The sequence below is a fragment of the Capsicum annuum genome, chromosome 11 (genome assembly GCF_002878395.1).
Source record: "Capsicum annuum cultivar UCD-10X-F1 chromosome 11, UCD10Xv1.1, whole genome shotgun sequence".
Classification (NCBI taxonomy): domain Eukaryota; kingdom Viridiplantae; phylum Streptophyta; class Magnoliopsida; order Solanales; family Solanaceae; genus Capsicum; species Capsicum annuum.
Genome location: NC_061121.1, coordinates 161,392,101 through 161,415,018, shown reverse-complemented (window position 1 = coordinate 161,415,018; position 22,918 = coordinate 161,392,101). Strand labels below are relative to the sequence as shown.

General features: G+C 34.4%; 1 protein-coding gene and 1 long non-coding RNA gene across 15 annotated transcripts; both read left to right on the top strand.

The window, feature by feature from the left end:
• The first annotated feature begins 411 nt into the window (after window positions 1-411).
• Window positions 412-15,706, top strand: LOC107855169. 14 transcript variants are annotated; one of them, XR_007046891.1, is made up of 10 exons: window positions 414-926; window positions 4,621-4,695; window positions 5,479-5,726; window positions 5,832-5,903; window positions 8,749-8,822; window positions 11,529-12,555; window positions 12,634-12,703; window positions 12,996-13,283; window positions 13,388-13,762; window positions 15,488-15,706. It is a non-coding gene; the product is annotated as an uncharacterized LOC107855169 (long non-coding RNA). The 14 variants fall into 14 exon arrangements; XR_007046892.1 differs by having other exon boundaries at window positions 412-926; window positions 5,479-5,903; window positions 11,536-12,555; XR_007046890.1 differs by having other exon boundaries at window positions 413-926; window positions 5,479-5,903.
• A 675-nt stretch (window positions 15,707-16,381) lies between these two features.
• On the top strand, window positions 16,382-17,851 carry LOC124888911. Its single transcript, XM_047400196.1, has 2 exons — window positions 16,382-16,681; window positions 16,754-17,851. Exons 1-2 carry the CDS (start codon window positions 16,382-16,384, stop codon window positions 17,849-17,851), a joined length of 1,398 nt encoding a protein of 465 aa, XP_047256152.1.
• The last annotated feature ends 5,067 nt before the right edge of the window (window positions 17,852-22,918 follow it).

Below are 22,918 nucleotides of genomic sequence, written 5' to 3'. Positions count from 1 at the left end.
ATTTCCGAGGCAATAGCCAAGGGAATCAAGGTTGGAACTACTATGACAAGATTGTTTATAAAGATAGAGACAAGGGAGTTGGAAGAATAGAAATGATAGAAGTGGACTATATGTACTTCCTGGAAATCGGGATAATACAGCTACTAGTTCAGGCAAGATGTCCATGGAGGACATGACACTACCAGAAATTGGGTCTATGGCAACAAATATTTTGGCGATGGTTCAAAAATTGTTTCTATAGACAGTCTATAGCAATGGTTACAACTGTTACCATAAAATTTGATTCTAATACCATAATTTAGTAATACAACCGTTATCACTAATTTATAACCGTTGCAATAGACATTCATATAACAACTTAAGAATCCTTGTCGTAAAAAAGTCTATGACAACACTTATTTATTAAATACAGCAGTTATTAAATGCCTCTAATTTATCAAATCCCTCTAATTTTTTCCGCATTTTTTTCCTAAACCCGCGAAAACCAAAAGGTTGCAATTAATCTTTTTCGCCTCTTTTTTCATACACCCGCGAAAATCAAAAGACGAGAAGTTTCAGTACTACGAACTATACCCCTAATTTTCCCCCACTATACTCCAATTTCTCTCACTGTGAATACGTATTCTGCAAATTGATTCTGAATTAACAAGGAAATTACATCTCAAACTGCCGCTCAAGATGAAATTGCCCACTTGATTCTCCTGTCTGCTGCGATGCACCACCGCTGAAGTGTGTATGCTGTCATTCAGCACCTTAATAAGCTTAAAGAGAGACCTAAATTATTGATATTTCTGAGAAAATATTGGGGGTTCGAGAAAATCTGAGAAAATTCAGATTTTGGGGGTTTCTTTGAATCTGTGAAATTTGAAAAATTCTAGGGATTGTGTTCAATTGGTGATATTTTAAGTGAAGAAACAACTTTGAAGGTTAGTATATTTGAATTTTCTTAACATTGATGTTGATTTCCTGTTGCATGAGTTGTTAATTTGAATTTGCTTGATTTTGGTAATGTGCCAATAATTTTTTTTGGGTGTTTTATTTTTATTAATTTTTCTTGACATTGATGTTTGATTTTCTATTACATGAGTGTTGAATTTCTTGATTTTTCTATGAATGTACATATTTTTTCGTCATCACGGCCGTTGATGAACATAATGGCCTTGGGAATTTTCGTCATCACGGCCGTTGTGAACATTGAAAAATTTTTTACCCCTCACCAAGAACCAAGAAAAGTAAAAGAGCTTTGATCTTTACTCTCTTTAGTTTCTCAAGATTCATATATTTGTTGAAAACTTTATTGGGTTTTTGTTAAAAATAGAAAAATTGTAGTTGTGAGCTTCTCATTTCTCAAAAACACACAGTGATTACACTTTAGAACATAATAAAGATTTCATTTTTACATCCCAAGAACTAATAAAAGTAAAAAAGTTTTGATCTTTACTATCTTTAGTCACTCAAGATTCATATATTTGTTGGATTTTTGTCAAGAGAAATGGAGAAAATTTTATTTGTTGTTAATTGTGAGCTTAAAGCTTGTGGTATAGTGTAGTTTTTTTTGTCCAGAAAAAAATTCTTTCTTTTTTTGTTCTTTCACTTTACTTTTTTTTCTACTCCATGGGTTACAAGCAAAAATCCAAATCAGTAGAAAATTTAGATCCTGTTAGAAAAAGAAGTGGTGGATTGGGAACTAAACAAGTAGGGAGAGGGTCTTGCAAGGGGAGTTAGTTTATTGAATTAGTAATTTTTAGCTGAAAAAATAAGAAAGATTAGTAAATTTGAAAGTTAGAGAAAAATGGGATATTTGTTGAAAGAGGTGTTAAAAACTCTTTGTGGAGTTAATTAATGGTCTTATACTGTTACTGGAAGATTGGTTGCCGGAATACCAAGTGAGTTTTTGTTTCTTTTTTAATGAAATGAAGTTATTGTTTTTACTTTTTAAATTTTCATCGGTGTGTTTCTAATGCTTTTACTTGAGCTGGGTATCTATTAGAAACAGTTTCTCTGCCTTGTAGGTGTAGGGGTAAGGTCTGCGTATACACTACCTTCCTCTGGACCCCACTTATAGGATTATACTGGAGTTTATTGTTGTTGTCATGTGGTTGTTAAATGTAATAGTATTGACCTGTGGCTTGAGTTGAGTTTTATGTGATAACTTTGTTTGATGGAAGTGAAAAAAGTGATCTTGGCTTGAGGGTTGATTTCAAGATTTCATGTGAATGCTTATTTTAATTTTTTCATATAAGTGAAAGTTAGAAAAATGTAATCTTGGCTCGTGGATTTACAGACATTGAGTTCATTTTCATCATGCGAATCCTTGTTTTTGTTTTCTCATATTTGTGAAAGTTTAAAAATATAATCTTGGCTTGTGGATTTAGACATTGATTTCATTTTTATGTTTTCTTTTTTGATTTTTTTTCATGTTGGGTATAGCTTTATTTTATTCTTTTATAATGGAACAAAAAGAAAATGAGAGTAGATAAAAGAAATACTCCTATAATCTTGCTTATGGTTTGAGTTTAGACTTTAAATTTTTATGAATATTTTACTTTTTGGGGAAAAATGGAGACAAAATATAGGAGTATATGTTATTTTTGTTTATTCTTTGGCATTTGTTTTTCATATTTTCATTTTTCTTATTGTTTTAGTTTCTGTTTTGGATTTTGTGCTGATAACAGTTCTCTGTTTGCTGAGAAAATGGAGGACAAATGAAAGTAACAAACTGAAAATGTGTTAAAATCTGATGGTCCTTTTGTTGTTCAGCACTTCAGCTGCTGTAATACTGTGAACTGAGTTTCACTGATTCTACTTGTTTCAGTTCTTTTTTTGTTTTACTAAACAAAACTGGTATCTTTCTTAATGTATAGCAGAATACTATGCTAATTGAACTAGGAATTGGAAGCTTTTTAATATTCTTATTGTTATGTCTTGTTATGTAGTTCTTGTCCTTTGATTTTTGTTACTATTTTTTTTTGTACTTCGGCTATCATATTATTTTGTTGTACTTACTATCTACTATCTGTTGTTTCTGTTGATATTTGTTATTTCTTGCACTTCTCTCACTTTTTTTTTCTGGACTGCTTTGGGAAACAGCCTCTCTACCGCTGACGTAGGGGTAAGGTCTGTATACGCTCTGCCGTCCTCAAATCTCACTTTGTGGAATTATACTGGATATGTTTTTGTTGTTTTTATTGTTGTTTATTGATTTGATATGCTATTGTTGTGTATTTGCTTTTATGTTATGTTATCTGGAAACTGTCATTTTCTACTTTTGGAATGTTGTCGCTTGTTCCAGTTCATTTTGTCTTGAAGAATCTTATTGGAGTGAATGAAAAGAAAAAAAATATAAGTGACTTGCTTGTTTGAATCTGATGAAACTCTTTATAGTGTTATGATTTTCTTGTAGAGAAACATACAGTAGTTAAGTCGCGAAGGGGTATCTTACTTAATGTACGGACTTAAATTTCAGCTATAGAAAGAACTTATGTAATAATAGTTGTTAAGACAAGCTCATCACTTCACCTTAACGCACCTCACTATATCAAGTAACAACTAAGAGGCAGCGTCTAATATAGCAGTTACATAAAGGAACTTATAACTTGAATTGCTAGATGGAAATAGAGAAGTGGAAAGCCATAAATGTATCTGTGTGAAATTCTTAACTTTTTTTTCTGGCGAAACGAAATAAGGAACACACATGGTGTTGACATGAGTTGAAGTACAAAGGTATGAGTATGAAAATAAGGTAATAAATGGCACTATGACAGTTTTATATAAGGGAAATTACAACTTGAATTATTGGATGGTAATAGAGAAGTGGAAACACAAAAAAATTTTGCGAACCCAAATAAGGAATGCATATAATGCAGTTTTGATGTGTGTGATAGCAAAGTTATGACCTGTACCATAGCAGTTTCATATAAAGGGACTTACAACTTCAAATACCTAGAGAGAAACAGATCAATGAAAAGCCATAAAAGTATCTGATTTAAATATTAACATCTGAAGTAGATTAAAACAATATTGACATTGACATTGAAAGACATTTAAACATAAGTTTCAATAGCATAAAGTGTTTAAAGTTGATATCTAATCACAAAAGTCTGAAAGTGTGGTTATTAAAGTAAAGGACATATGTGGTTATTAAAGTAAAGGACATATACTTGATATCCTAACAGAGAAAATGGAAGAGAAGATGGAAGATTATTTGGTTAGTTCCATCGCGTTTGGTCAGAAGCGTGCGTTGGTATCTCTTCAGAATTTTGCAGTGCAACTGTATAGGGTTGTAGAGCCGAATAGAATAGGGTATTTTTGGAATTTAGTTTATTTCATTTTAAATAAATGAGTTAGGGTTTTCTTAGTAATTTCAAGTTAGTGAGTTCAAGCTTTTAAAGTAGTGTAGAAGATAGATTAAGAAGACACCCAAAATTGGATTTACTTTAATTTAATAAGGTATTTAATTAGTTAATAATAGGGGTATTTTAGTAATTTCACTTTAAATCTTTTGTGTTCATACTTTTAAGGTAGTATGATTTTGACTTGACTGATTTCTATTAGATGATGCCTTAATAAGAAGCATAGTTTTCTTTATGGACTTATTATCATTTACCTCATTGTTGGTAGGCATTGTGAGTTTGTCGAGTTTCTGTCTAAGGAATAAATCGAAGAGGAGGAAATCTATAGCTGGATATTTTTGTGGTATGGTCTATTTTTTATTCAAATTCTCTTAATAAAAGGTTACCTTGAACTTTTTGCCGATCTTATGCATTTGCTCATCCTTTTATTAGTTCAATAAGAAAATTGTGTATCTCAAATAAGTTTCATATGCTGCACCTATTTGTAGATTCTAGCAACATGATTTGAACTACTTTGTACTTACCTAAATCACTCTGTGCCCTATACTTTGTTTGATTTTGGCATGAAATTTAGGAGTTGTAGTGTAGTAGAGTAGTATATTTCTATAGAATATCTTGTTGCTAAAGAGATGTAAATTTTTACTTCACTGAATATGTTTGAATCTTTTCTTAATTTTGGTTACATATTACTAAAGAGATCTAAATAATGGCTTCAAATTTTAGTTTTTCATCTATGTGAACATTAATATTTGTGCTTTTATGTTAATAGAATTTTAATGGATAATGATGATAGCAGTTGGATGTACTATCATAGATGGTCAGATGAGTATGAACGCGGAGTTAAATAGTTTCTTGATAAGGCTTTTGAACTAGCTTCTAAAGGAAATGAGATATTATGCCCTTGCGCAAAGTGCATGAATCGCTATTGGCATTATAGAAATATGGTGGAAAATCACATATTTGATGAAGTGTTTATTGATGATTACACCAAATGGATTTTTTCATGGAGAAGGGATTTCCTCGAGAAATACACCTCATTCAATCAACAATGATAAATCTTGTAATTTGCGTGATGATATTGATGGACTACTTCATGATACATTTAGAAATGTTGTTTCTGATTTAGGGCATGAAGATGGAGTGGGAGAGGGACTACCCGAAGACGCAAAGAATTTTTTTAAACTATTGGAGGAAGGGAAGCAACAATTATATCCGGGATGTGAAAATTTCTCTAAACTGAGTTTCACCATTCGGTTATACTTATTTAAATCCTTGAACGGATTGAGTAATGTAGCCTTTTCTAATTTGCTAGATTTGCTGAAAGAGGCATTTCCCTTCGCTCAGCTACCAGAGTCTTTCAACAAAGCTAGAAAAGTGAAGAGATTTGGGTCTTCATTATGAAAAGATACATGCTTTCCCTAATGATTGCATATTGTTTTGGAACAAAAATAAGAACATAGATAATTTCTCTATTTGTAGGTCTTCTAGATGGAAACGTATTGGTCATTCCTCAACAAATACAAGTTCAAAAATTCCTGCAAAGGTTTTAAGGTACTTCCCCTTAAATCCTAGGCTTCAAAGGATATTCATGTCTCCTAAAATAGTTGTTGCAATGAGATGACATTCTAATGAACGACCTAAAGATGGGAATATAAGGCATCCTGCTGATGTAGAAGCATGGAAGAATTTTGATAGTTTGTACCATGACTTCTCAAAAGATCCTCGTAATATTAGGCTTGGTCTCGCAAGTGATGGTTTCAACCCATTTCGAACCATGAGTATTTCTCATAGCACATGGCTGGTTATGTTGATGAACTATAATTTATCGCCATGGATTTGTATGAATTCAGAGTATCTTATCTTGTCAATGATTATTCTAGGTCCAACCTCTCCTGGAAATGATATACATGTGTACCTTCAACCATTAATTGAAGAATTGAATGAACTATGGGAACATGAAATAAAAACATATGATGCTGCAACTAGCCAAACATTCTGAATGCGTGCAACCTTATTATGGATAGTTAGTGATTTTCCCGCATTAGTAATGCTTTCTGGATGGAGAACCAAGGGAAAATTAGCATGCCCCACTTGTAATAATGAGACATGCTCTCAGTATCTTAAACATAGTCGTAAGATGTGTTACTTCGGTCATCGTAGATTTTTGCCTCTTGATCATCCTTTTTGAAAAGATAAGAAGTCATTTGATGGTAAGGAAGAGCATAGATCTGCCCTACGCCTTTTTCAGGTATAAAAGTACTCGAAAAGATGCAGAATTTCAATCACACTTTTGGTAAGGTCAGGGCTCGTGGAAGAAAAGATCCATTTTTTTAAATTGTCATATTGGCCACATAACAAATTAAGGCACAATCTTGATCCTATACACATAGAAAAAATATATGTGATAGTTTTCTTGGGACATTATTGGAGATAGATGGAAAGTCAAAGGATCATGTAAATTCTCGCTATGACTTACAAGAAATGGGGATACGAAAGGAGCTACAACCAAAACAAGATGATGATGGAAGTGTAAGTGTAGCTGAATTTAGTTTCTTTATGAAACCAGAACAAAAAAAATTATTTTGCAGCGTCATGAAAAATGCCAAATTACCAAAAGGGTGTGCTTCAAATATATCAGACGGTGTGCATGTGAATGAGATGAAAATATCTGAGTAAGTCATGATGCTCATATTATATTGCATTGTCTGCTCCAGGTTGCTGTTAGAAAAGTGTTTCCTAAGAATGTTTCATTGTCCTTGATTAGGCTGGGTGATTTCTTTCGAGCGACCTGTAGTAAGGTTATAAGGACGGGAGATCTTGAAAAATTAGAGTCTGAAACTGTTGAAATAAATTGTGAACTTGAAATTTTTTTTTCATCCAACATATTTTGTTATAATGACTCATTTGCCTATTCATTTAGTGAATGAAATTAAGCTTGGGGGTCCCACTCATTTTCGTTCGATGTATCCCATTGAGAGGAAATTATGTAAGTTGAAGGCATTTGTTCATAATCGATCTTGTCTTGAAGCATCAATAGTAAAGGGGTTTTTGGAAGAAGAATGTTTGACTTTTTATTCAAGATACCTACATGATGGTATGAAAACAAGATTCAGCAGGTATGCATCAAAGGATCAAGCTGAGGATGATAAAGGCATTCAGAATATGTCACCTATATTTCCTAAGATAAGTCATACAATTGGACGTGAGAAGAAAAAAAATCCACTTTTTTTATGGATTCACAATTACGATATAAAGCACATCGTTATGTCCTATTCAACACCGGAGATGAGCAAGTGGAAAATTTTATTGATTAAGATAAATCATAGAATGATTATTTATCTTTAAACATCATTTAATTTGTTTTGATAAGTAACATATGTTTAGCTTCATATATAAAGGCGTTATTATTAAATTCAAAATATCATGATTGTAGGAAACATAAGAATTTAATGAGTAATGATACTAGATCGAGTGCTTGGTCAAGATCAAGGAATCATAGTCAGGAATTCAGCAATGGGTTTGAAGAGAAAGTTAAAAATGTTGAAATTCTTGATTATTTACTTAGGCTGGCTAAGGGTCTAATTGGGTGGAAAAGAGATATACTGCATATTGGGTTAATGGATATCGATTTCATACTAAAGCTCGGGATGCCCCATGCAAGACTCAAAATAGTGGAGTGTGTTTATCAGAAACAACTGATAGTTTTGCTAGTACTAAGGACCAAAATCCAATTGGTGGAGAAGTTGCTATTATGGAGTAATTCACGATATTATTTAGATTGATTATTATGGTTGTTTTAGTGTTGTTTTGTTTAGATATGATTGGTTTCATAATGAAGTAGATGAATATGGGTTAACTCGTGTATACTTTGACAGATTATGTAGTATAGATGATCTTTTTGTATTGGCATCGAAAGTTCATCAAGTTTTCTATGTGGATGATCCAGTTGAAAAGGGGGTTTACTTTTCAAGGAATAAAGTTTCTATTGATTTGTATGATTTAGTGGAAGAGAATTCTTCAAATATTGGAGAAACATTTTGGAGGGAGCCTAATGATGAAATTGGTTCTTCAAGTAGATTGTATAATGAAGACATAAGCTTCTCAAGAGAAAATGCACCCGTTAATATTGTTGATATGCCTTCTAATGCACAAGATTTAGAAGATACAACTATAGAAATATTGGATGAGGGGGATGAGACTGATGATACTGATTAGGATTGGATGGAGGCAGATGATTAAAGGAGAAATTTTGAATTTTCTTACTGTTGTAACTTTTTTTTTATAATGAGTGATAAATATCCTTTTAAAAGCATTTTATAATTGTTCTTGTTTATTTCTAGTTAATTATTTTTTATTTTTACTTAGAATCTTATTTTAAGTTGCTTCAAATTTATAGGTTTTTCAATATTCTAATTTGAACAAAGCTAGTGGAAAAGGGAGTACTCTCAAATTAGCGCAATTCCTCTACAGGTACTATTGGTAAAAAATCAGATATGATTCAGAAATGATGTTTTTCGGTGTTAGTTTAGTTATGTTCTTTTATTGATTAAAAAATAGTTTAATAATGTAAAAAATAGTTTAATAATGATATGTAGCTGCACTGTGAACCTACTGTGTTTCTCTTTGTTCCTGCCGTTCTGATGTACTTATTATATGTTAATTGAGATCCTTATGGGAAAGATATGTTAGTTGAGGTTTAATTTCTGAATGATGCCAATTTTATAATTGATGAATTAAACTGTGAGATATAACACAAACTTGTAATTGCCACACTCGAACAATCATAAGTAGCTCTTTTCGAGCATTTCTAATTGTCACAGAAAGGAAAAATTCCTATTTTTTCAGATCTTGCTTAAACACAAAAGGATAAGAAATAGACCGTCATGTCTCCATTGGCTTAAACATGAGACTTGTCATCATTTATTTACACGAGATCTGTCTTCAAACCTGTATTTGTGGCGGTCCTGATTCTTACATGTGCTGATAGTTTCTCTTAAAGTTTGTTTTTGGTTACACTTTATAACTTTCATTTACATTGGGAGTCTGTGTGGTAATATCCATGTATTCAACAAGCTTGTAGCCACTCAATGTGTCGACTTCTAGGAAAATTCATGTTCTGTCATATTTGCAATATCTGATATATTATTGGGCTACAGATAGACTTTTCGAGAATAAATAATAGCAGAAGTCCTTTTTAGAAGGAGCCTGTAAATTCGTGGGAAGTCCTTTAAACCTCTTAACTTTCTCGGCTTCATTTGGCCTCTCAGACTTAAATAGTTTTCACTTCATAATTCCTGGAATTGATGCATTTTCTAACTCCCAGTACACAGTGTACACCAGTTCCAATTAGTTGGAGGTACTGTTAGGGTAACTATATCTTGGCTCCTAAACTTTTGGTTTAGTTCCAACATAACCTTTTGCGATTGAAATGATCTAAACTAGCTCTTTTCCAAAAAGATTATGAAGTTATGTTTCTTTTTCCTATTTTTATTGATGACTGTATTGTTAATGTCAAAGGAAATGAAGAAAAAAAGTTAATTAGGGACACAATTCATATATACTATACATATGTGAAAGAGTAACTGTGTTTCACTCATTTTCTATCTAAAATCAACTACTGCGTAACATTTGATTATCTTCCCAGTTTCTTTTCTTTGTTATTCTTTGATTGGCTTACATTTGAATGCAAGGTCAACGTTTACATATTCCTATGGTTAGTGAACGGAAGTGAGTAAAAATGGCTCCTTGACATAAATCTTTAGGTCAGGGGGTAGGACGCTAGAAATAGATATTAAAGGGTTAAGTACCTGCAAGTTTCAGGTTTTGAATTCATTTTTTGTGAACTCAAGTTCTTGTATGCCTTGATATACTTCTAGAGTAACCAGACGTTCACGCTTCAGAAATTTGTGTAGTATAAGATAGTAGAGCTTACCTGTTGCATTTAAATATTGAGTTGGTGTAGTGAAGTTGTTGTCATTGATGATCTTTCTTGTAACCTCACTTTGTTATGAAACTCATTGTTTGAAGAGCTTACCTGTTTGACCTATGTTGTTCTACATACCTGATTAGATCCATTTTATTTATAGATTCTGTTAAATTTTTGTTGCTTCGTTATGTTAAGGGAGAACAAATTTGATTTAACATGACTTGGCTATAAATATGATTGTCCATCAGAAGAATGAGTAATTAAACAAAATCATTGCAAATAATGGAAGAGAATAGCAAAGTTAAGTTATGACATGCACGCAGCTGCACACAAACACATATTTATGTATATGCATCGGATAAGTCTCAGTCAGTTTCTTTAAACAGAGTAGTAATAGATCAAGCAACTGTGGCTGGTTATGACTATGTGAAGTAGGAAGATCTTGGGCTTTGGCACTGTTTTGATCCGTGTGGTATATCCCGTTAAAAATAGTAACAAGGAAAATCTTGAGATAACTCTTCAAACGTATCTAGATTACTAAGTTTTGCCCCAACTTAACTCACTGGTTGCAGAAGTTGCACGTTTTGTGCTTTATTTTCATCTCTTTTACTAAGGGATAAACTCATCTCTTCAAATCTAAGGCATGTCCATTATTAAGGACTTTCTTTTAACACTTCCTTTCCAATATGAAGTGACTACCGACTCAAGAGATGTTAACAGTCTATAACAGAAGTAGTTTTAACTTTCACTTACTATATATAAATTGATCTCTTCCCAGGTTCTACCCTGTAACTTAACTGATCTCTGCTGCTATAGTGTATCATAACAAAAGTGAAGTAACAATAATTGATCTATAACTGATCTCTACCTAGGTTTTAACTATATGTTAACTGATCTCTGCCCAGGTTCTACCCTATAACTTAATGCTCTCTGCTGCTATAGTGTATCATAACAAAAGTTGAAGTAACAATAACTGATCTATAACTAATCTCTGCCCAGGTTTTAACTATATGTTAACTGATCTCTGCCCAGGTTCTACCATGTAACTTAATGCTCTCTGCTGCTATAGTGTATCATAACAAAAGCTAAAGTAACAATGGTTTGGTATTACTGTTGTACATTGTGTTATCATGGTTAATTTGATTGATTGGAATGAGCAATAGACTTAAATATTTAACTAACATCTCAAAACAAATGGGTTGGTATTGCTATTGTACATTTTGTTTGGACTAATATCTAATTTTTTGAAGTTGGCAGAGTTTTGAATAGTCATGAATCAAGAAAGACGTCCAAAAAAAAAAAAAAAAAAAAAGCTTACAAGCTCAAGATACGTTTCTGTTAGATCACTTACAGCATTAAAGAATTCACTGCAAGGAACTGAAAAACCAATTCAGACTGCATGTTCAAAATACGGAAAGCAACAATGTCCATCAGAAGGTTCTCAAGTGCGTGAACAAGTGCCATTGTATTCTACCCCTCATGTTGTACACGAACTACTAGAACAAGTGAAGCAAGTGCCATTGAATTCTTTCTCTCCAACAGCACAAGAAGTCCAAAAATAGGTGCAGTAATTGCTTCTTGGTTCTACCTCTACTATAGCACAAGAAGTACAAAAACAAGTGTTGAAAATGCCACTGCATTCTAGCTCTTCTACAACACAAGCAAATCCACAAAATGGGCAACAAAATTCGCTGCATTCTGCCTATTTTTCAAAAGAAACAACTCCAAAAAATAGGCAGCAATTGTTATCGGACTCTATCTCTTCAGCAACAAAAGCAATTCCAGAAAAGGGGCAACAAAATATATTGCATTCTACCTCTTCTGCCGCACAAGCAGTACCCAAAAATGGGCAGAAAGTGCTACTGGATGTTACCACTCATGACACAAATACCCAAAAATGGGCAGAAAGTGCTACTGGATGTTACCACTCATGACACAAATGAACAATCCACAGAAAAAGGCATAATGTATACATTTCATTCAGTTATCAAACTAACATTGATGAATTACTAATTGTCTTAATATTATAATCATTGTAGGTCCTTCCACTGAAAAGAAAAAGAGAGACAGAACACAGATGCAAAGTGTACATGGGAGGACTGAACGTAAATTGATTATGTTAAATGAGCACAACCAACCAATTGGTCCTACTATAGGAGTTGTACAAGAGTTGAGCAGCTTTTTGGCACACTCGCAAGGAATTCAACTTTTTACCCTCTCACTATTAAGACATGAAAGAAAGTGAACATAAAAAAGGACATGTGGAAATACATCAAGGTTTGAAGTTCTAATTTTTTAATTTTAATTAAAGATATTTTATATTTTTTATTCTAACCATATTGAACCAAATTTTAGGAGAAATATGACATTCCTAATGTCGGACAGAAATGGGCCTTAAAAACAATTCAAGATGCTTGGAGAACATGTAAGTGTCGATTTAAGAGTAAGCATTATTTCCGCTATCCCAATGATGAAGTTCGAATGCAAAAAATACCAAAAGATGTTTCAGAAGTTGAATTTAAAGTTCTCCTTGATTATTGGAACTCTAATGAAGCTCAAGTAAGATATAAATGTCACTATGTTTTATTATTTTTCAGAAGAAATTATATTTTTTGCCATATTTAGAAAGCCATTATCGCAGGTCCTTGCTGGATAGTAGCTTAATATTCTGATATATTGGTGTTGTTTATATATATAATGATGACATAAAATTACAGAAAACATCCCGTACTAACAAGGAGAATTGAAAAAGTTGAGATATTCGCATACCGTTGGCAAGAGAAGTTTTGCGTTAATATGTGAGCTTTGACGTTTTTTCTAATTATTGATTAAATATGAAATCGTTGCCTTACTTGGAAATATTATTACGTCAAGTTTCATATAATCAGGAAAAGAACAAAGAAGTTGATGGTGTTGTGTCAAGCAAGGACTTCTTTGTGGCTACACGATGTAGGAAACCGAATCGAATCTACAAGAAATCATATGGCGACATAATTTGTAAAATTGTACGATATTTTCTAATTTAATAATTATCGAGATAATTTATTTGATTTTAATTATTGACTCAGTTATATTTAATTAAATTCTTTCTCATGAATTTTATTTATAGGCTGAAATAGAGAAAATACAAACTCAAGAAATAGAAGATGGTACTGAGCTAGTTATGTCTTTGCGTTAGTCATGGGACCTGAGCATCCGGGTTTTATAAGATTATATGGGCGTGGAGTTACCAAGACATCATTAAAAGAAAATATAAGAAATCCTGCATCCTCTACTGATGAGATGTTATAACAAAAAATGGAGGAAATAGAAGAGAGGATGAAACAAAGAATGCTTGAAAAATTCGAGGAACAAAAGGGTACAATGCAACAACAAATTACAATTAACATCATAGCAAGACTTCAATGCCTTAACCCTGATCTTCAACTTGACCCTGACCTGCTTGCATTTTGTGTTCATTCTTGTTCATTAGAACAAACTGAAGGTTAGTACTTGTTCTACTTTTTTGCCTCGTCTTTTTCTTTTTCAAATTCTGTTTGCTTGTGAAATTCTCTGTTATTTGAGTAATGTTCAATACTTTGTTCTGGTTGCTGAAAGTACCATTAATAGATAGTACCTACCCCCGTTCTTTATTGTGTAATCTGTAATTTCCTATCTATTAGACTATTTACTGCTCCTAAGAGCTGAAGCATATGGAATATTGTTGTTCTATTTGGAGTAAATCACTCGTGTCGTTCTTATGATGATATGATTTCTAATTCTTTTAATCTATGTTTTGCTGCTGTTCCTGAAAGTCTTAACAAGAGAAAAAAGGGAAACCAGTGATCGGAATAACCACTGGTGGGGTTTTGTGTCGAAGTCTGATTTCCACCTTATCGTCTACATGTTCAGTATAGTTCTTTGACTTTTGTGAAGCAGGATCTGCAACTATATTCTTCAGTTTCTTACTTATGGCACTTTGTTTAGGGAAGCTTTTTGCTTATTAAATATTGCTATGCGCTATATGTGAGAGTTCCTATAAAATGTATGTTTTGGAATATCCTACTTTTGCTACTAATAGTTCATGCTTCGATGCCACAACCTCGAGGTACAAAGGTTTTTTGGGATATACCCACGATTCAAGACAAATAGTCATTATATTGGAGCAAGAAAAAGCAAATAAAGCAAATAAATTTCATAATTCAGTCACCCAAGTCACCCAACTGCTGGCAAGGGTGCACTTAGTCAAAAGAAATTGGACGACCATATTAACAGTAAATAGAAAAAGGATGCTAGAACATGTAGGTAGATTAGTTTAAAGTCAAACATGTAATTAGTAAAGTTTTAGGCAACTTTGTCCAACTATATGGTGGATTTGATGTAACTACTTGCATTTGAAAAAGGTCATGTTCACTGCGACAATAATGTGAAACAATTTTACATTGAGGAGAATTTGGGCTACTGTTGAGATGGAATATGTTTTTCTCATTTACTTTAATATAAAGATGTATCATATCTGCCTCACTATTTGTGACTTTTGCTTTTTCCTGTGTCCATCCATGTCTCTTCTCTCTATGCATCCAGGTTGGGCACTTCCTTGGTGTTTCTGAGTGTCATGAATGGATATTTCCTAAATGATTTCATTTTTTCTTGACTATGTGCTGCTAGACTTTGAATTAATTAAGAATTACACTAAGAAACATCGAAATACTAACAAAACCAAGGTTTACTACTTAAAATATAAGATCATCATGCGTGTGTAGTTTGATGAAATATACTCCCTATTTTATGCAACTTATTTTGTTTGTAGTCTTTCAAAATCTACTTATTTCTAGTTATGACATTAATTTCCCTTTTCATAGTTCAGGATTTCATCAAACTTAATATTTAATGAAAACTAGGATATGATGTATTTTTTATCATTTAGGTCGTGTACCCATACATCTGAGCCAGTATTTCATATTTTACTTACAACCTCAAGAGATTACTGCATTCGGAAGTCACTGTAAGTTCTAAATTTTCAGGTTGAGAAGACAATTTTGCATTTGGAAAGACTGAGCATATAAAAGACGTATTTTTTTTCACTCGCTCTTTCCATGTCTTCTCCCGTCATTCACTTTTTTTCTCTTAAAAATTCTATTTGTCATCATAACTTGGTGTATGTCTCTGTGCTTAGTTCATACATCTTCGACATTGACAAAGATTAATGGCACAATTTTTTTTTTTGTAGGTTGAGAAAATGAAGAAGCGAATGAGGAGAACATTGAAGAACGTTAAGAAGATTTTAGATGGTTTTTATAACTTTTTCTAGGATATTTTTGAAATCGACAACACAATGAAACTTATGTCGTAATTTACTATTTTCTAGTTTTATGGATATTAATTACTATGGCTAGCTTATATTTTGGATATACAATTTTAATGATGAACATTGAAAACTGTTTTGTAATTCTTATTATAGCTTTTATAATGTATTTATTGGTAATTATTAGTTGGTCATTCTAGGGCTACATATTTTTGTAGCAAATTAAATTGTTGTAATAGCAACTTAGAACCGTTGCTATAGAAAATTCAATTACACTAGTAAGGCTATAGCAACAGCTTGTAAATATTGTGATAGCTCATTTAAAACGTCGCTAAATATTGTAGCATTAATCATAAAACTGTTGCAATAGTATAATTAATTGTTAATATAGATAAAAACAACTGTTGCATAAGACCCTATGGCAACAGCTTGTAAACCATTGCTATAGAGTATATATGTTACGAAAAAAACCGTAGTATTAACGAGAAAACTGTTGCAATAGTATCAAGTGAGTTGTTGCGGTAGATATAAAACTGTTGCCTTAGATATAAAACCTGTTGCATAAAAGTCTTTGGCAACGGTTTATTTCATTGCAATTGATGTCAAATAAGTGTTGCGGTAGTGATCATGAAAATCGTTGCTACAACTATATATAGCAATGGTAGATGAAACCGTTACAAAAACCGTAGCAATAGAGCTATGGCCACGCAACCTGATGAAATGGTTTGTTAACCGTTGCAATATCTCTATAGCAATGTTTTCCTCTTCTACTGTAATGGTTTTTCCTGTGTCGCCATAGACCCAGTTTTTAGTAGTGTGATGGAGAAGCTATTAAAGAGAGTTGAGGCTACCAATGCTGGGGTGACAATAATGAAGAGTGACTTATCTTCCAAGAGTCACCTAGTGAATTCGCACTCAACTTCTATTAAGCGGTTGGAGAAGCAGATGAGCCAACTCTCAGTCACATTTAATCAGAGGAAGAGTGGTACCTTTCCTAGCGATACAGTGCAGAATCCTCAGAACGATAACTCTTCTATAGAAGCTACCACTCGGAGTGGTAAAGTATTATCTAGCCCTTTTGTGGGCAAAGCTGTGAGCGACGACGTGATTGAAGTAGAGGTTGATGATGATGAAACCCATCCAGTGGAGTCTGAGAAGCTGGATGGTAAAGCGAGTACATCTAACCATTAGCAAGTTGATGAGTTAGAGGAAGCCAAGAAAAAAGAGAAGGAGGCAGTGGTTACTACTCTTCCAAAACCATGGTCGCCCTTTCCTCAAAGATTGAAGAAGATAACGGATAATACAAGGTTTAGCAAATTCATGGCTATACTGAAACAACTGACGGTGAATGTGCCTTTAGTAGAGGCATTAGAGCAGATGCCTGGGTATGCCAAGTTCATGAAAGACCTGGTGACGAAGAAGAGAGCGATGAGCTATGAACCGGTAGATAACCTTTATCACTGTGGTGCTATTTCAACAAGGTCTTTGGTGCAAAAGAAAGCGGACCCAGGAGCATTTACGATTCCTTATACTATCGGGTCTCTTGATTTTCCTAAGGCCTTGTGTGATTTGGGAGCGAGTATTAACCTGATGCCGCTTGCTGTTTATAACCAGCTGGGTTTGGGGGATCCTACACCTACAAACATTCGACTAGTGATGGCGAACAGGTCGGTAAAGCAACCGGTGGGTATGTTGTATGATGTGCTAGTGAAGGTGGCAAGCTCTATATTCCCTACTGATTTTGTTATTCTGTTTTGTGAGGTGGACTTTGAAGTGCCCATAATCTTAGGTCGACCTTTCCTTGCAACTGGAAGCGTGCTTACTGACTTGCGAGCTAATGAACTCTTATTCAAGCTTAATAATGAAGTAGTATGGTTTGATGTGTTCCAATATCTGAAGCAACACAAGGAAATGAGTGTCTTCTCTGTTGTGGATATTTATTACGAGAATGAGCAAAAAGTGCCGATAAAGGAGAAATTTATTGTCCAGCCTTTGGCTGCTGTCTTGATGAATTTTGATAGCAAAGGCATCGAAAAGTATGAGGAGACTATTTGTCCCTTGACTGGAATGGGATCATATTCTTATGTTCCCAAGAAGCCTGATCTAGATCTTAAAAATCACCCAACACCACCGGTGAAGCCATCTATTGAAGAGCCACTAATATTGGAGTTGAAGGAATTGCTAGGCCATCTAAGGTATATGTTTCTAGGCAGTGGAAACACTTTACCCGTGATTATTACAGTAGATTTAAGTGAGCAGCAAGTGGAAGAACTTATCTCTGTACTTTAGAGGTACAAAAGGGCTATAGGATGGACCATTACGGATATTATTGGTATTCCTTCGGGTATTTGCACTCACAAAATCCATCTTGAGGAAGATTGCACACCAACCGTTGAGCATCAATGCCATCTTAACCCACCTACGCAAGAGGTGGTTAAGAAGAAGATCATCAAATGGCTTGACACAAGAGTTGTATATCTTATTTCTGATAGTAAGTGGGTAAGCCCGGTCCAATGGTGCCCAAGAAAGGGGACATGACTATTGTAGTGAATGAGAAAAATGACTTGATTCCTCTCAAGCCTATGATTGGGTGGAGAGTTTGTATGGACTATCGCAAGCTTAACTCGTGGACTTTGAAGGACCACTTCCCAATGCCTTTTATGGATCAGATACTTGATCGGTTGGCAGGAAGAGGTTGGTATTGTTTCTTAGATGGGTATTCTGGCTATAACCAGATTTCTATAGCCCTGGAGAATTAGGAAAAGACAACATTCACTGCCCGTATGGGACTTTTGCCTTCAAGCGGATGTTTTTTGGTCTGTGTAATGCACCTCTACCTTTCAATGGTGCATGATGTCTACCTTTTCCGATATGGTTGAAGACACCTTGGAGGTATTTATGGATGACTTCTCAATAGTAGGTGATTCTTTTGAGCTGTGCTTGGTGAATATGAGTAAAGCTTTGCAGCGGTGCGAAGAGTTTAATCTTGTGCTTAATTTGGGAGAAATGCCACTTCATGGTGAAGGAGGGCATTGTCCTTGGCCACAAAATTTCATCCAAGGGGATCGAGGTCAACCGAGCTAAGGTCGAGGTTATTGAGAAGCTACCACCTCCTATTTCAGTAAAGAGAGTGCGTAGTTTCCTTGGTCATGCAGGATTCTATCGACGATTCATAAAAGATTTCTCAAAAATTGCAAACCCACTTTGCAAACTTTTGGAGAATGAGGCTAAGTTTATATTTGATGAAGATTGCTTGAAGGTATTTGAATGCCTTAAAGGGAAATTAGTTGATGCTCCTATTATTGTTGCTCCAGATTGGTCAAAGCCATTTAAGATTATGTGCGATGCAAGCGGAGTGGCACTTGGAGCTATACTTGGTCTGAAGAGGGATAAGCTATTTTATCCCATTTATTATGCAAGCAAGGCCTTAAATGGAGCTCAAAAGAACTACATTGTTACTGAACAGGAGCTTTTTGCAATTGTCTATGCCTTTGAGAAGTTTCGGGCTTACCTATTGGGAACCAAGGTGGTGGTTCACACAGACCATGCCGCCTTGAAATATTTGATGGCTAAGAAGGATGTGAAGCCAAGATTAATTAGATGGGTATTACTCCTCCAAGAATTTAACTTCAAAGTCAAAGATAGGAAGGGATGCGAGAATAAAGTTGCGGACCACTTGTCCAGACTGGAGAGAGGTCAAGCACTTAAGGATGAGCAAGAAACTGGTCTAGCTATAGGTATTTTCACTGCTTCATTGACTTCCATCTTGATCTACTGTCTTCCATGTGAGCTTGCGTTGGAGTTTATTCTTTTATGAAACTGCTATAATGCACTTTTATTTTGCTATAGCCTTTATTTTATATGTTGTTGCATACAAAAGTTGTTTTTTTACTATGTACTTGTACTTTTTGATTTTTTTTATCAAAATATAATTAGTTTTTTTTTTTTTTGCAGGATGAGAATCATAAATCAAGTAGCAATTCAAGTACCGCTTGGAGAAGAATTTTTTTTAATTACTGGTAGAATTAGAATACAATGACTTTGCTTATATATATTTGTTACAAGTAAAGACATATGTGGAAGTATTTAGTTTTATGGAAGTAGAAGATATCTGGTGCATCAATTATATATGTATTTTGACCTTTACAAATTTATAAAAATTTTAATTTTACTATTTGTGTAAAATTATTAGAAGAAATGTGTATTTTGTATGTAGCAACTACACATAAATTGTTGCTAAAGATGTACAAAAAATATTTAATTTATTGCAATAAAAATTGTTGTAGCTAAAGAGTTTTCTAACAGACTACTAACTAACTTGTTGCGACAACCAATATTGTTGGTAAAAAATTTAATTTATAGCAACATTAAATATTGTTGCAAAAATTTTTATAAGCCACAATTGTACGAATGTAAGGCAATAATATTTTTGGTTGCGTTAAGTCATATTTGGCAAAAATATATTTTATTGTTCCAAAAACTTTTTGCATCGACGTTTATTTCAACGACATGCAACAATTTTTTTATTGTTGCCAAAAGTACTTTTGGCAATAATATTTGATATATGGCAACAAAAAAATTTGTTGGAAAATGCCATATTTCTTGTAATGTAAGAGTAAGGACCCTCAAATGAGGGAAGCACTTAGATGGCAAATCGAGGGATCAAAAAATAAATTCCTTGACGGATTGGAGTCAGCAGCAAACAGGGCAATCAAAAGGCCATTCGTTGACGAGTACCAGATAGTGACAACTGGGTTGCATAAATATCCCGAGCTAGAGCATCGCTTCAATGAGTACGAATTAGCCTGGATGAGCAAGCCTCCCGGATCATATCATCCGAATTTGGTAAGGGAGTTTCACTAATTATTTGGTGTTGGCAAAAAAGGATTGTCCAAAGGGTTCGAAGATCTCAGATTTGCCCAATAGGGAGTCAGTCCCAGTCCTAGGAGTTAACATCCATATATTGGCTAAAATAATCAACATGATGCTGTTTGGGACTGACTACGAAGCTCCACCCATTGTTCCTGATATGGAGTACCGGCTAACATCTGCATCTACTCAGAGACCTTCGATATCTGGACTGCTGATTGATGATGGTAATCCCTCCTGGGAAACCAACCTACATGAGTGCATTGCTAAGTTCTCCCTTAGCTTCAGGGCTAAGTTCTGGTGGGCTGTTGTTAGATTAAGGTTGATGCCAAGCAAAGAGGATACCAATTTAGATAGTCATCGGGCGGTGTTAGTGGCTAGTTTAATTACAGGGCTGAAGATTGATTTCGGCCAAATAATTGTTGATGAACTGTTTGTGAGGGCGCATAAAGTGGAAATTGTACTACCGTTCCCATGTCTAATCACGGAGTTATGCAGGCAAGTGAATGTGCCCTTGATTTGAGGTGTTGATAATAAAGTCCAGGCGACACACAGGCAAGACATTGAGAAATCAAAAAATGATTCAAAGTTAGAGATGCGGGTCACTAAACCTCCAACCTATCAGATGCAATCTGCACCAGCCCCGAATACTTCAGAAATTCCCACAGGTATATCGTTGCCCATCGCCACTTATGTGCTACCTAATTATGTGCCACTAAGTACATATATAGGGTCAGGGTCCGTGCCACAAATGGGTGGGGAAGATTATGCAGAATATAGGTTGACACAGGAGAATTTTACCAAGTTGGTGATGCTGCAGAAGAAGTTTCAGAAACAGTTGGACACATGGGCTTCACAATTCAAGCCTTTTGTTGATAAAATTGTGGCAGAATCAATCTGTCCATTCCAAAACATTCAGATAAGGATGGATCACATGGAAGAACGTATTAACAAGAGGTTGGATGAAATGTCCATTCCAGATCTTGCCAGGTTTATGGTGGAGTTTAAATAGGCACAGGCTGACATAGTAGAATTGAAGAGTAGGCAGTCTCAGCAGCCTATTTTTTACCCAGCCCTGGTGATGAGTGATAAAGATAAAGGAATTATTGATTTGATGGGAAAGCCACTGAAAGAAAAATACAAGAAGCAAGTTGATGAAAATGTCGAAAAGAAAACTGCAAAAAGAAGAAAGAGAGAAGCAATGACACTTGAAGAGAGAGAAAAGTATGATATGAAGAAAGCTTCAAGAAGGTCAAGGAGAGATGAAGAGAGAAGAAATAATAAGGCAAATGACGAAGTAGTAGGAGTATCTAAAAGTTCTGCCCCAGCAAGGGGGTATAGTTCAGACCCAGTTTGGGATGTGATGCCTTCGATTTTGGAGGATGGGATTATGAGTACCCCTACCACTATAAGGGTCACCATTGCAGCAGGTGAAGATAATGGAGCCTCACCATATTTCACAGATGCCTCAGATGAATAAGAGGCATTAAAGGTATTCCCCTTCTCTATACTTTAATTTAATGCATTGAGGACAAAGCATTTATTTTCTGTAAGGGTGGGTGTACTTGTACCACAAAGGGTTTTTGTTGCCGATGTTCTTTTCCTCCTGTGTGCTATCTAGTAGAACTGACATATCTAGGACTAACATTTCTTTCCTTAGGTTGTGATGTAAATATTGTTTTGTTAATGTTTATTTATAAAAGTGTCTTTCATTTCAGTATCTTTTTGAATATATGAATGATAAATGATGTGGCATAAGACTCTGAACATGTGGTATGACTATTTCTCTTTATCACTTAGTGTATGTTGAAAAATTATTAGTGATTCTGTAATTGGCATTTACATAGAAGATATGCATGATCATGTGATGAAAATCTCAAGAGCAGTAGAATAAGTTTGGCTCAGTTGCCTCTGTGTGTGAGTACTTGTGTTAGTTCTTGCATAGTGTAATACTTAGAACTTGCTCAGTTCATTGTTGTTGTCTTGTGGTTGATTCAATAGGATAGGATAGCAGGCCTCCTTGTATATTCAGTCTACTTAGCCAAAATAATTAATCCTACCAAAAAGATTTTTTCATTATTGAACCCTTTTTGAGCTTGTATTAGTTTTCTTCATCAGCAATAGCTCTGATTAACTCTCTTTAGGTTCTTAACACCTAACTCTAGCCCTGGTCCTATATTGGACATTGTGTACCTTAACTTAGGCAAAACACCTAAGTTGAGAGTTGTTATTGTCAAGATGTTAGCCGGCTAATGGAAAGTTGGTTCAGAGCTTTGTTTTAAGAATTTGGCCCTGACCTATTCAAGGTATTGTGCACCTTAACCGACTACATCGGCATAATTTTAGGGTGGCTGATACTTATAAAACAAGAGAGTAAAGAGAAATGGGGGGGAGATGGTGGTAAAGTGTGGGTGCATAATAAGGATTGTAAGTGAGTTGGTAAAGTAGTAGCCTTGATGAGTAGAATTCAAGGGCAAAGAGAGTTAA